This window comes from Alligator sinensis, unplaced genomic scaffold (assembly GCF_000455745.1).
Source record: "Alligator sinensis unplaced genomic scaffold, ASM45574v1 scaffold1010_1, whole genome shotgun sequence".
NCBI classification, from domain to species: domain Eukaryota; kingdom Metazoa; phylum Chordata; order Crocodylia; family Alligatoridae; genus Alligator; species Alligator sinensis.
In genome coordinates this window covers 144,530-160,144 of record NW_005842624.1, presented here as the reverse complement: position 1 = coordinate 160,144, position 15,615 = coordinate 144,530, and the positions used below count along the sequence as shown (strand labels likewise).

Here is a 15,615-nt window from a genome sequence, read left to right as displayed (position 1 = left end):
TTCCCTACCCTTTTAAATCTAATTATTGCCTTCTATTTGGAAGCATTATTTCCTATGGTCCATCCACAACATCTGATGAAGTAAGCTGCTGCTTATGAAAGCATATACATCTCTGATTTTGTTAGGCTATAAAGTGGATATTTAACTTGGCTTCTGCCTAATCTAGGTATGTCATTTGTGATCTTACTGTTCAGCTAGAGCTTTTGGCATCCATATGATCACTAACTGTGTCACTGTAAATGCATCTCATAATGCTTTGGTTTTCCATCCTAACACCATGTTCATGCCAAGAAAGTGGCTAGAAACAAATCAGTGGTGATTAAAATAGTTACTGGGATTGGGTTATGGATATTCTCATTACTGACCTTATCTTACCATTCAATGTAGAGTAACTGACCAAGACATAAGAATAAAAAATACCAGTCCTTGCTTCTTCAACTTTCTTCAGTACCCAAGTTTCACTGGTCCATAACAAAGTCTGTATAATTATGGTTTTGTAAATGCACAACTTCAAAAAGTATTTGATTCTTATGACAAATTTGGAAAGTCTACCATAGGACCAGTTGGCTGCTGCTTTTCAAGTGTCCACATATTTCAAATGTCCTTCTGCACTATTATTTGATGTTTTCCACCTGCTTTACATACCATGTGGATAGGTTGGTTAGTTGCAATCTAGGGATGGAGGCTGCTTGATAGTTATAGCCAGTACTGAGAACAAGGTCAATGTGACAATTATTTGTTGAACCAGATCAGCCATCAGCTGCAGTGATTTACCAAACTGAGCCACCAAGACAATTCCATGAGCATATGAAGAATCTTGAAGAGGAAGAATGGTGTTTGGCTCAATGCCATGCATAGCTGCCTCTTCCCAAAAGAACTGTCACTTCAGCAGATCCTACAAGCTTGTTCAATTTTCTGAATCAAAGGTGCTATGGAAGTCTATTTAAAAAAAAAAGTGTTGGCCACATCTTATTACTGTTATCCTTCTCCCCAGAAAGCTGTCTCAAAATAAGATCTGGTAAATACTGGGACAACCGGATCTAGAACTTTGCTGAGCATTGTAGACATAAAATCAGGTTGTCTGTTCACAAATTCATGCATATTTTATTGGCGTTGTGTAACAAGGCTATGCAGGAATGAAAATCAATGGTGGTAACACAAAAAAAATTTCTCTAGAAATTGTGGAACAGCAGACACCAGAAATGGGACTCTGCCAGACTTATTCATGCATCAGGTGTTGCCCGTCATGGTATGGATAGCTAGGAGCTCTGGCTGCATACATGTGTCTTCTTTGAAGAGAGAGTAGCAGTACCAGTAACCCTAGACCTGTAGAATCCTTATGGTCAGAAAATGTATGGGCTGGGAGTGTAGCTGGATTTGATATAGGAAATGCAAAAGAAGAAAGGATCTTTTTTGCTTTTTTTCCCCATCTCTGCATTATATACTGTAGCAGGATCAGCCACAGTCTGGCGCCAAGTAGGTAGACAAACTGAAATAATCTTTTATGAGCATTTTTACTGCTTGTTTCCTCAATTGCTCATCAGTTATAAACACTAGGAAGGACTTCATTGCTTGTTTGGTAAAACAGAAATGCTTCCTTTAAGTTGTTTTTATAGGCACAGTGCTGTTGCATGTTATCTGCTGTTTCTATGACATTTAAATCTTTATCTAGCTGTTTTCAAGACTGAAAACACATTACATGTACTTGAGTGTCTAGATAGGATTCATTTGTGCTTTGATTTTTGATGGTGATCTGCCTTGTCACCATCTAAACAAGAATTATGGAACTATTATCCACTGAAATGAGCGAGACTCAGATATAGCTGATGGAGCTGAAGGACTGGAAAGGATTGGTATTTTATCTTGAGTGAACTGGGTTAGAAATTCAGCAGAGATTGCAAGGCAAGCCAACATGTAGAGAGCTCAGATTTACTGAGTATTTAAAGGAAATGTAAATGGCACCGTCATGTACTTTGCCAGTGCTATGGTCCGGTAGTCATACCATATGTATATTCTGACACACTAAAAATATTACTTAATAGATATTTCAAGTAGGCATTGAGTAGTATGATCTTAGTAAGATGAGATAAGCAAAAAATGATATATGCTGAAAATGAAGAAGCTTTGCTAAGGCTGTTCTTGTTTTACAAAGCTGTCTGAAGGCTGTGATCATTCTTAGGCAAACATGTTAAGCCTTAGGAAACTAGCTAGATGGCACCTAGGCACTGAATAATTCATTTTTATTATTGTGCACATGGGTAGGATTGTTTCTGAACCAAGGAAGAGTAGGAATCACTATTCAGACTAGGCCATATATTTTACTTACAGTGGATGCATCTAGTCGTGTGTTAATGCACTTTTCCTAATGCACATTAAATTTAGTACCTCTAATGTGAGGTACTAAATGATCATTAGGCTGCCCTAATGCGCAGTAGCACAAGCACATGCTTTTTAGGTGAGTCTTAACACACAGTAGCCTATTTTACTGTGCATTCGTGTAATAGCACGGTTTTTATATGCTGCTTTAATGCATAGTAAAATAGGCTATTGCGCATTAAAGTGCATATGTAGATACACCCAGTGAGTCCTTTCTATCCTTCACCTGCTGTCAGTTCTCCAATCCTGCCTTACAACAAAGAGGTGAGAGAGTACAGTAGTATATAACAATAGAGGAGGTCAAAGTGGAAAGCTGGGAGTGATCCTGTTTTGTGGTAAATGCAGATAAATAATTGGGAGTGTAGGGTTTTCTGTTGCTCAAAGAGGGACTATTGTAGAGATGGTAGAAGGACTATAGGGTATGTCATTTTGGTTCGGGTATGGAAGAAAAATGCATAGGGGGAGTGGACTTTTGACTGGGTGTGGATGCTTAGTCAGGCAATATACAGAAGTAATACACAATATTTGTCCTCAGCACCTTTATCCACTGAAATGAGCGAGACTCAGATATAGCTGATGGAGCTGAAGGACTGGAAAGGATTGGTATTTTATCTTGAGTGAACTGGGTTAGAAATTCAGCAGAGATTGCAAGGCAAGCCAACATGTAGAGAGCTCAGATTTACTGAGTATTTAAAGGAAATGTAAATGGCACCGTCATGTACTTTGCCAGTGCTATGGTCCGGTAGTCATACCATATGTATATTCTGACACACTAAAAATATTACTTAATAGATATTTCAAGTAGGCATTGAGTAGTATGATCTTAGTAAGATGAGATAAGCAAAAAATGATATATGCTGAAAATGAAGAAGCTTTGCTAAGGCTGTTCTTGTTTTACAAAGCTGTCTGAAGGCTGTGATCATTCTTAGGCAAACATGTTAAGCCTTAGGAAACTAGCTAGATGGCACCTAGGCACTGAATAATTCATTTTTATTATTGTGCACATGGGTAGGATTGTTTCTGAACCAAGGAAGAGTAGGAATCACTATTCAGACTAGGCCATATATTTTACTTACAGTGGATGCATCTAGTCGTGTGTTAATGCACTTTTCCTAATGCACATTAAATTTAGTACCTCTAATGTGAGGTACTAAATGATCATTAGGCTGCCCTAATGCGCAGTAGCACAAGCACATGCTTTTTAGGTGAGTCTTAACACACAGTAGCCTATTTTACTGTGCATTCGTGTAATAGCACGGTTTTTATATGCTGCTTTAATGCATAGTAAAATAGGCTATTGCGCATTAAAGTGCATATGTAGATACACCCAGTGAGTCCTTTCTATCCTTCACCTGCTGTCAGTTCTCCAATCCTGCCTTACAACAAAGAGGTGAGAGAGTACAGTAGTATATAACAATAGAGGAGGTCAAAGTGGAAAGCTGGGAGTGATCCTGTTTTGTGGTAAATGCAGATAAATAATTGGGAGTGTAGGGTTTTCTGTTGCTCAAAGAGGGACTATTGTAGAGATGGTAGAAGGACTATAGGGTATGTCATTTTGGTTCGGGTATGGAAGAAAAATGCATAGGGGGAGTGGACTTTTGACTGGGTGTGGATGCTTAGTCAGGCAATATACAGAAGTAATACACAATATTTGTCCTCAGCACCTTAGTGCTGAGACTGAACATACTGACTATCAGTAAATTAAAGCTTAGTGCTTTTTTGTATAAGAGATCTTTTCTGTTTTGTAAACTAGAAAATCTTTTTATATATATAAAATGCCTTGATAATACCAGAGCAGATAAGTTGCTTTGAGTAGATGTTATATCTTTTATTAGACCAACTAAGTAGTTGGGGGAAAAGTTCTTGACAAGCTTTTGGGCACTGTCACCCTTCTTCATGCATAAGGAGTCTCTGCCTGAAGAAGGGTGACTGTGCCCAAAAGCTTGCCACGAGCTTTATTCCAACTACTCAATTAGTTATAAAATATATCACATCTATTCAAAGAACCTTGTCTGCCTATGTCCTTAGACCAATACCGCTACAATCACAAACCCAGCAACCTTGATAATACCAATGCCTTTGTACTGTTATCAGGTTTTATGTAGGATGCAAAAAGATATTCTTTGCACCTGAAGCATGTACTAATGTACCACTGAAATAATCTCTGTCATGTCCTAGTGCTGAGTTCAGATACTTGATACTTACTAAAACTGGCCAATATATCTTCCTCCTGTTAGGCAGTCTGGCTTACCACTTTTTGAGCTCCTTATAAAAATGCCATCCCGAGGCCAGATGTTTACAGTGATGTATGGCCTTGCTTTGAAAATATTAGGTTAGAGGTAACACTCCTAGGAATGATCTGAAGAATGTGTCAGGGTCCATCCATCAGAAACAGAACCCTCCAACATACTCAGGACTCTATGCTTGCCTGTATTATTCGAAACTGCTTTGTATGTCCCTGGAGGTTTCCTTCTGCTTTTTGTTCTTATCATCATCAATATTTAAAGAATTTTTGGCAAACTAAATCATCTGAATTCAATTCTGTCAGCTTCAGAAACTGAAACTCTATATTTATCCACAAGGGAGGTTTCACACACAGGCAGCCAGTAAACTTCTTCAGAATGCCTTTCCAATGTACTTCCATTTTGATATGAACAAAGCAACTTTAAGACTGAAAGGATCATAAGATTAGACTTTGCCTTTCTGCTAGAAGTGCCAATAAAAATGTCAGTTGTGCTAGTGATTTTTATCATGTGCATAACTCAACTGGGAACTAAACTGAGCTTATAAATGGTTTTATCTAGGAAAGATATCACACACTAATCTAGACCTGTTGTGTGAAAGACTGGTGGTGGCTCCTTTATACTATTGCTGTCCCAAGTGCATCTCCACCACTGATGAGTAGGGCTGCGTGAAGCTTTGGTCCCTGATTTGATTTGGAGGAGATTCAGCCCGATTCGGTGGCCGAATCTCCAAATCTGAATCGAATCGGAGGGACCCTTTAATCTCTCCGAATTAAATTGGAACCTCCTGAATCTATTCAGAGAGATTCAGAAAGATTTGGTGATTCAGACAGACACAGCTTTAAATGTTTTTTTTTACATACCTCTAGGTACCAGGCAGCTTGTGAGTGCCGCGATGCTGGGACACATGGAGCATCCCACAGCAGCATGGGGACTCCCCAGCGTGCTTGGCAGCAGAACTGGAAGTGGACCAGAAGCACTTCCGGTCCACTTCCGGGTCTGCTGGGGAGTGTGTGCGCTTCCAGTCCACTTCTGAGTTCGCTGCCTGTGGGATGCTCCATCCACCCCGGCATTGCTGTGCTCACAAGCCGTGCTGGTACCTTGAGTAATGTAGGAAAAACATTTAAAGCTGTCTGTGTCTGAATCGCTGATTCTCTGAATCAGCATCGAATCTTCAGATCTGGATTCAGCCAATTCAAATCAGGGACAGCGATCTGAATCAACTAATCGAATCACTGTCCCTGATTTGGGCTGAATCTGAATCAAATAGGGCCTGCTTCGCACACACCTACTAATGAGATAGCACTGGGATATTTTAAGATAAAGCTAACAGCAGACATTCATTAGTCTGGTCATGTAAATTCTGACTCACCCACTTAGTTGTGTAAGTTGTTCAATTGAAGTCATAGTGTTATGTCCTCCTATAAATAACAGCCTTCAAGTGCTAACACTGTTTGTTACTAACCTGAGCTATATTTGAATCAGTGACCTAGATTAGAAAAAAGATATGTAGTGTATTACCAATCCTCTGAGCCAGCCAGTCACCCAAACCAGAGGAGCTTGTAAGAAGTCAGCATTTATTACTTACTTTAATCATGCCAGACAGATGCTACATGAGTGTGAGAGTAAAACAAGTCATAGCAATATTATAGATAAATATGTTCTCAGTATTACATTTTATGACAAAAGGTGGTGTTCTATAGGAACCATAAAGTATACTTGAAAGATCAGTCGCATGAAAAGCAACTCAGCACATACTCTCACATCATAAGATTTAAGTACAACCATTTCTATTAATTTATTAGGATTTGTTAACTGAGCACTTTATAAATCATAGTACTAGTTGACAGGGTGAGGACACACAATATATATTAATTTTTTTAAAATTATAGAATGGGTTCCTATTTTTGGTTAATGTCTCATGACAGGAAATGAAATTTCCCCCTCACAAGCTAATCAATGCTCTCTTGTTTCCCAATGTATTGAGAAAACCTTGGCGGGGGTGGAGGGAATACAAATGAAATAGTCTAAGAGGGAACAATTATTTAACATATACAGAACAGAGCACATCTATTCCTCCATTGAAATACTGGCCCAATGGCATTTAATGAAATACTGGCATTTAATATGGTCCAATAAACAACACATTCCTAGAGAAATTACTCTTAAAGTGTTGGAAACTGTCTAAGAATTGAAGGGATTTGGTTTTTTGTGGTTTTTCTAAATTTTTATGTCAGACTTTCCAGATGAAAGTAATTATCTCCCTTTAGAGAAATGGCACCTCATTCATTTGGTTAGCTGAGATCCTCATTTCCTCCAGGATGTCCCACCCTGCAGCCTGCACTTTGCCTATCCTCTTTGCTCTGTGTGTTCTAGGATGAAGATTTCCAAGACATTGTCAGTGAAGAATAAAGGATAAATTAGGCTAGATAACTTATGTGTCCTTATTTGAAATCTCTGGATGCAGTCTAGAAGTACACATTAAGTTAAAACAAGAATACCTTTACCCAGAAAAAAAAATTACAATACAAATCTAAATTTATGGACATGGAAGTTAAATGAGTGTTCCAAATCTAGACAGTTTTCCTGAGATGTCTAGTCCAGTTTCATCCTTCCCTGTTAACAGAAAAATGTTATCCATGTGAGAATCTACATCCAGTCATAGAAATGCCATGACTTCAGGAGAAAAATCAGTACATACCCTAGAATAGCAAGAATAAAGACTTGTTCTGATTAGTGACTTACAAGGATCCTGGTTTTCTCTGATTAAAAAAATATCCCCAGTTTTTGGTTAAAAAAACCCAACCCCAAATCCACATTTTTCCATGATTAAAATGAAACACCACCATATATAGATAGATGTATTATATCTATATATGAGTGGTATTTCATTTGGGGTTACTTTTTTAACCAAAAATTGGGGATTTTTTTAAATCAGAGAAAACCAGGGTCCCTGGTGATTTATGAAGAAAGGCAGAAAGAGCATGGGTTATTCAGCCTAGAGAAGAGAAGTTGCAGGGGATTTGATAACAGTCTTCAAATCCCTGAAGGAAGTAGAGAGAAGATAGGTGACAGGTCTAGGAGCAATGGACTCAAGCTTGCAGCAGAAGAAATTTTAAATTGGAGATTAGGAAAAACTATGAGGGTGGTCAAGCACTGGAATAAGTTACCTAGAGAAGTTGTGGAATCTCCTTCCCTGGAAATTTTCAAGAGCAGTTTAGACAGATGCTTGGCTGAGATGGTTTAGTCAGGGATGATCCTACTTTGAGCAGTGGCTGGACTGGTGACCTCATGTGGTCCCTTTCAGCCCTACTTTCCTATGATCCTATTGTTATACTTTTATGCTACTATTAAATACTGTATTTAACTCCTTGCTAGAACAGTGATTTCTAAATGCCTATTCTTGAATATTTCTTTAATTTTTTATCTAGTTTTGGTTATATGTATTGCTTTCCTACCCGCTATCCAGTATTTGACAAAACAGGGCAAAAACCCTTCAAATCTGGCATTTTTCTGTTTCTAATTAACAAAATTAGCACAAGAAATGTTGCAGTATGTTGCCTTTTATATTAAGAGCTTTGCTTGGAACAGACATTCATACATAAAAAGCATTTTATTTGAGTATAGTAATGGTATTCAAATCTTTTATAGGGAGGTATCTCCAGCTGATACTGAAAGAAGAAGCACAACTGAGAGAACTACAAGGTAGGACCAACATACCCTGAATTGAAAATTTAAATGAATAATTTGTATAAACTGTTAATCCTGGGTACAGTTTTAAAAACTGCCCAAGTTACTCAGGGACCTAAATCTCACTAAAATTCATGGTCTTAAGCTGTTTTAAAACTACAACTCATTGTGCCTGGTGGCAGCCTCTTAAAACATGCCACATAGCTCTGATTGGGTTATTACTTGTACTGGAAACAGTATTGTTTGCATCGTCACTCCTCTGATGGTGGGCTAATTAGCCCTGCTAAGTAACATCCCATCCCCAGTGCCTCACAAGTATGTCTAGACTGCATCTGGTCTGGAAATGTATGCTGAGCTGTGTGGGATATTTGAGGGTGTTTCTATCAACCACAGTCAGTTTACTATATAGATATGCACTAGATTCCTAAGTACTTATATTGTACAGGCAGAATTAGGATAGATTTTTTGGTAGAACTCGTTGAAGAACTTTCAACATAACTTTTTTTCCATCAGAGAATGAAATCAAAGTAATTTATAGGAACATCTTGCCTTTCAAATTTTTGGTAGGAAAAAGTCAAAATATGTAATTTTGTTTTGACAGTATTGAAATTTAATTTCAAAAGGTAAATACTGTTTTTTTAGATTTCTCATTTCAATTCATATTCTTTCTCTCGCTGTGTGTACATATACATATTTAATGTTATTGCATTATTATGCAAAAATCCCATTATCAAATCAGTTCTAGCTTTGGGAAAATAAAAACAGTCAGAATTCAGACAATAGAGATCCTTGTAAAGAAGCAAGAGTCCAGAAACTCCAGAATGAATTAACCTAGTTCATTGCTAGTATTCACCAGTTCATAGCTGTGATACCTAAACACCACCAGAATGAAAATTAAAACTGAGCTATGTTGGTCCAGAGCTGTACCTGGTCTACCATAGAAACTGTTGGGAATCTTCAGATGAGTAAGCTAGAAAAAGCTATGTTTCCTCAGCTGGGAGGCAGTCTTGCATGCATCATAGAAATATTTGGCTGATTTTGATTTCAAGCACTATTTAAATCTTATTGTATGTTAAAGGCTTGCGTGTTTTAAAGTTCTTGACTAAGAGTGCTCAGAAGGTGCATTCCCTTTTGACTTGGTGTTAAGTATGATTGTTTTTTCTTAAAACATAATCAGGTGTTTCATATTTTTGCTGCTCACATTTTATTTTATAAATTGTTTTGACTTAGTATATAAAATTAATGAATGTTATTGAATAATAATAGGCTTTGAACTTCTCCATCAATATCACACTGTTCTCTTCTGAGGAATGTGTCAATTACCTCTTCTTTTATTTCAAGCAAACACTTCATTTTAGCTAATTGGTAGTTGGATTTATTGACTGTGACTGGCCCTGGTTTTGTTTTATCTTTAAAGAAGCCAAAGTCATGATAATCTCATCACAGCAAATCCCATTTCTATCACAAGCGACAAGGAGCAAGTCTTACAAGCCTCTCAATCTTAGGCTCTCAGTTATATGGCCCCCACTAAAACTGCCACAGAAAACTAAGGTATTTTGTAGGGGGATTAAATAAAGTTTTGAAGTACTTGTATATTATTATAGTTGTGCCAGCTGAAGACAGCAGGGCATTTTAACCAGTTATCAAAGTGCTCTGATTCATAAAGCTTTTGATTTGTGTGTGAGCCGTGCATACAGTGAAATGAATTTGCTTGTAGTCCATAAATGTTTCTACAGACTGAGCTAATGGAAGCTACTGAACTATTGCCTTAACAGGAGCTATGCAATTACTTCTGCACTTACAGCCACATGCAGTAAAGGCTCCTGAATATGGTACTATTCGTTCGTGCATTAAATGTATTGTCTGGATATAACCCCATTGTTTGAGAGAGAGGGAGAGACAGAAATGTACAGTTAACACCATTCTAAGGCTATGTGTAGACCCCTGAGTACCGGTGCTGCTCTTAAAAATCCACATTTTAATTTAAAGGGGCGTGTTTTGGATCAGAATACATGAGGCACTGAGGTGCAACAAAGCAGGAAGCACCTAAGATTTTGTGAAATTAGTCATATGCAGAGCAGACTCAATTAATAATTAAGTTCCAAGTTTTCTTGTTGGATTGATTGTGTATGTAGTCGACAAATCAGACAAGCGAAATCCTTATGATCGATACTAAGAACTCCTTGGCCACAAGGAACAACTTTTATCAAATGAATTAAACAAGTTTATACTCAGAGATAATTGGCTAGCTAGCTACTTTTTTTGTTTATACCTTCCACCTGAAAACTAAAAAAGGTCTATTCTTTTGTGACATGGGTTACAGATGATTGCTTTTATATGTTGCTCCATTCTCCAGTTCACTGGATAAAGGAACATTAATTGAAAATCAACACAAAAGGTCTGCATTAAAATTAAGCTACTTAGAATTTTTCTATATAGAAAGTTATATATTATGGTTTGTTTTTCCTGTAATATCTTAACCAATAGGGTATGAAAATTCTGTACTACCCCAACATAAAGTATGAACAGTAGTACAGAATCAAATCTACCATAAATTATTACTATAATAGTTTAATCGTATAAATGTAAATAAATCAATTCTTCCCATGTTACTTTTTTACTAAAAGCAGTGAGATTAAAGAAAGCCTCATTTGTCACAGGACTGTAGAGCGAAATCAAGCTAAATAATAAAATATATTTTTATAAAGTAATTGTCCTAAAGGAATTAGTTTTAATGTTCACAAATATTTCTTTGTAAGCTAATGCTGGAAAGATGCTAATGCTAACACAATGGAAGCTTATTCCTCCTTTTCTTGTCATATATAATGTATAGGAAAGATCTTATCTCATGCAGTGGTATGAATATATTTAGGTCTAGAAAATGGAACTTTATGTTGGAAGTAATAAATTAATTCTTACATAATTTTTCTCTCGTAATGGAGAATGTTAAACATATTTTCTTGTTAATATCACCAACAGTTTAGCATAATTATATGTGAACTGTTAACTTGAGCTGTCCACTATTCACTTCTTGGAGAATGCATGTTTGCCTGGGTTTCTTCAATTTTTACAGTTCTACTTTTATCCAATTTTATAAGCAGCAGAATATTTTAACACCATTCTATTTTTATGGTATTTTTTTTACAGAGGAAAAGACCTTGATGATCTCAATGCAGTAAACAGTGCTGCACAGAAAGATAAGAGGCAAGTTGAGATATCTCTGTCACATATTTTTAAATGGTTTGCAGTTGGGGAGCTACTTTCAGGATGAGTTTTGTTTTGGTGACAGTTAATTTCAATAAATGTAGCCATTTGGGTTCAAAGATGACAACCATGAATTGGCTTGATTTAAGCTATTAAAGGAAGACTCATCCTTATACATTTTTAACTCTGCAGTAAATACTAGATAATAAATATGAATAGTTCAGTAGAGAAGGGAATGTACAGCAGTTGTACAGATGTTTTCTATTAAACCCAATCAGTACAGCCACCATCAAATGGCAGTTAAAGACACCATTCTCACTGTAACAGGGTGGCCTCCTCATCAGGTCTTTGCCAGCCACCCTGCTCTTGGGGTAACCACCTGCTTCGCTTTCCTGCCACACCTTGATGGAAAAATAAGGGAGTTGTCACTAAAGTGGGAGGCTACCCATTACTCGCCTTGCTGACAAGGACCTAGTACCTGCTCCGACCTCTCCTCCATGGGTTCCATGCCTTGCTGATGTTACTCTGGCGTTCCTTCTCTGGCCTATGGCCGGAGCAAACCGGGCACACATTTGTAGCTCTTTTCTACAGCCCTGGAGGGCCACTCACATGCTACCCCTCTCTCACAGGCGTCCCACTCACTCTGCTGGCTCTCACCCAGCCTCTTTCATTCTGCCCATTCTCAGGGGCCACACTCATGCCGCCCAGCCTCACCTGGCCTTGGGCTTAGCTCTCCTCACCTCAGTCAGCCCTGGTGCAGCCTGTTGGGTATCTCTCACTACCCTCACCTGAGCATTGACTGAGCTATTGTACGACTGTAGGCTTATTTTGCTCCTAGCCCCTCACTGGACTACTATGCCCCCACTGGGCCTCCTCACTTGCCCACACTCATTGGCTGCTCTGTTCATTGCCCCTCTCACACAGAGTCCCTCTACTCGTCACCCCTCTCAGACAGGGTCTGACTCGCGCCCCCCAGGCTTAACCCTACTGCCTGGGCACAGTCCCAGGTCACTCCTCCTGCCTGAACTCTGACTCAAGGCTTCTTAACTGAGCCCTGGGCTCCCCCTGCTCACTAGAACACCACCAGGGATGTGGGGATGGGGTTATTAAGGCTCCCTGACCCACCTTTCACTGGGGAGGTAACTGACCTGGCATTTCCTGGGGGCTCCCACACCACTAGGAGCCCCACCAGACCAGCCTTCCCTGGCAAGGTGCAGTTTTACATCTTACCCAGGACAAGGGGTCACCTCCTACCCATAGCCCCTGCCCTTACATCCTTACTCTGGCCAGAGCAGCCTCTCAACCTGATGTTTCCTCCTTCCTTCCTGCAGCAAACTGTAGCCCAGCTTATATCCCTGGGCCAAAATGGCTGCCCTCATTAGGCATCTGCTGCCTGTTTGCTGCTCTTCAAGTGGCAGGCACCAAAGGTACCCTGCCACACCCGTGTAACTTTCAACTTCTTCCTCTGTTCTGTGCTGCATCCATTCTAGTAAATCTTTATCATAGCCCTTAAAATCCTGTGTTGCACATCTAAAAGACATTGAATATTTACATCTTCTTGTTCAATGGACACACTTGGGTTTGCAGTTAACCTAACACACTTGGGTTTGCATGTCTAAAATCTGAGTTCTAGCAAGATGAAACCTTTCATAGGATTAGTTTGCTCAATGCTTCCACAACTCAAAACTGAAGTCCTGAGGTATTTGTTAGTAATAGTTTATAAGCTTCACACTTTAGCATGAAATACTGTACATTGAGGATGGATGTCCAGTTCAGACAAATCTTGGCAGATTGGAAAGTTGGGCTAGAGCTAACTGGATGAAGTCCAATTGGACAAATGCAAGGTGCTACATCTCAGGAGGAGTAATCAAAAACACAAATGTAAAATGGGTGATGCCTGGCTGGATGGCAGAACTATGGAAACAGACTTGGGAGTCCTGGCAGATCCCTGACTCTGTACAAGTCTGCACTGTGGTGCAGCTGCACAAAAGGTGAATGCAGTTTTGGGATGCATCAATAGAAACATTAGGTGCTAGACATGGGAGGTGATAGTGCCTCTACTCAGCACATATTAGGCCTCATCTGGAGTATTGTGTGAAGTTCTGGGCTCCACATTTTAAAAAGGAAGTGAAGAAGTTAGAGAGAGTCCAGAGGTGGGCAACAAAGATGATCAAGTGCTTGGAAGGCAAGTCATATGAAGAGAGGCTGAAGGAGCTAGGCCTGTTCAGTTTATGGAAAAGGCACTTAAGAGGGGACATGATAGCAGTCCTCAAATACTTGAAAGGCTACCATAAAGAAGAGGGAAAGCACCTTTTCTCTCTTGCTGCAGAGAGGAGGATGTGGACCAATAGCTTGAAGTTGCAGCAAAGTTTACATAGGATATCTGGAAAAACTTCTTCACTGTTAAAATGGTGAGGCAGTGGAATAGACTGCCTAGGAAAGTTGTGGATTCTCCATGACTGGAGGTGTTCAAGAAGAGGTTGTACAGCCACGGGTTGGGGATGATCTAGGAATAGGTATGTTTATGTTTACCATGGGTATTCCCCATGCTTCTGGGCTTTGCTGGTTGTCCCCACTCCTTCTCCCCTCCCCTGCAGCACTTCTGCTATATGCATCAAGATGTTTTTAAGCCTTCCCAGAGGCATTGGGGTTGTTGGCTATAGCCAAGGCCAGGGACTTTGTGGGATGTGCCAATGCTTCTGCTGGGACCAAAGCCAGAATTTTCAGGCTAGAGGGTCATGCTCCTCTGCTCAGGGTCAGACCAATCACCATATTTGGGTTCAGGAAGAAATTTTACCCCATGATCAGATTGGTATGGACTGTGGGTTTTTTTACCTTCCTCTATAGCAGGAGGTGTGGCCCTCTACCTGGGACCTCTTGAGTGTATGTTGACAACATTTTATAGAAGCAGGGCAATGGTTGCCGTGGTTCTCCCGCTTTACCTGTGGTTAGGGTGTTAGATCTATGTTGTGTCAGATTTGATGGTAGTCTTATGCAGAGTTTAGATTATGGTTTGTATGGGATGGTTTGCATAGCAATGATCCTGCCTCAGGCAGGGAAATGGACTACATAACCTCTGGAGGTCCCTTCCAGCCTTATTTCTCTATGCCTGTCTTGCTTCAAGTATCTGTTCGCACGCCACATTGGCGCGGACGCCTGGTGATGGACACAAGGAGGCTTCATGCAACCTCTGATAGGGACCCCGATCACTCTGGGGAGGACCCCAGAAGTCATCTGCCATGCCTTTGAGTGTTTCTTCAGTGGTGGGGTCTCCTGTTGGTGGTCCCTTGAGGTGGGTTGTTCCTCCTGACGGATATTCGTGGGGCTCCACCCCTTCCATTCAAGGGCCTACACCCCTTCCATATGCCAGCCTCTGCCGGGTCACCTGATCTTGATGTGGCCAGCCCTCCGGTCTCAATGACTCTTACCTGTCGCACGATCTCAGGTATCGGGTCTTGTTTTTCTTTTCTTAATAGACTCTGGGTCCGTAGGATGTTCCCCTGTCCTCCAGATCTCCCGTATTTTCTGCTGGTTGTCAGCCACTCCTCGTGAGCAGTCCTAGTTGTATGGCTGTCGCCCGGACCCCTCAACAAAGAGTCACTAGTAAATAAAATAGAATAACAAAATAAAACAGAAGGCTCCTGAGGAATAGGCACAGGGCAGAAAGAAGAAAAAAGGCAAGGATGCTAATGAAAGGAACAAGACAGGTATGAAAAAGGAAAGATGAGGCTGAACTGCCTTATTATACTGGCTCTACCCTACAGCCGGTGCCCTGCCATGTCCTTCGATGCTGCTCCGCCCTCTTCCAGTTGAGGGCTTCTCATACCTCGCTCTAGGTTAATTCTTCTCCTATAGCCCGGGCTGCAAGCGTCCAGTGTGGGGAGCGTCCACCATCCTCTGTTTCTTCCTGCTCCTCTTGGAGCAGGGTCTTTTCCCACACGCTGGTACCATCCGTGACCAGCGTGGGGCTTCTCTGTAGCCGTCGCTCTTGAGGCGTCCCTGCCCAATCAGTCTTCTCTGTCCTGCCGGCGCTAATTGCTGCCAGCGGGGAGAGCATCCGCAGCCTCCGCTGCCTCTTCCACTCTCTCTTGCTCCCAGCTGG

At 40.3% G+C, this 15,615-nt stretch overlaps 1 protein-coding gene across 1 annotated transcript in view; it reads left to right on the top strand.

Moving 5' to 3' along the window:
* SLAIN1 (SLAIN motif family member 1) overlaps positions 1–15,615 on the top strand; it is a 217,842-nt gene that overhangs the window by 73,278 nt on the left and 128,949 nt on the right. The window contains exons 12-13 of the mRNA XM_006033357.2: positions 8,271–8,324; positions 11,457–11,513. Of these exons, the coding sequence (XP_006033419.1) occupies positions 8,271–8,324; positions 11,457–11,513 (111 nt within the window). The remainder of the gene's footprint in view (positions 1–8,270; positions 8,325–11,456; positions 11,514–15,615) is intronic.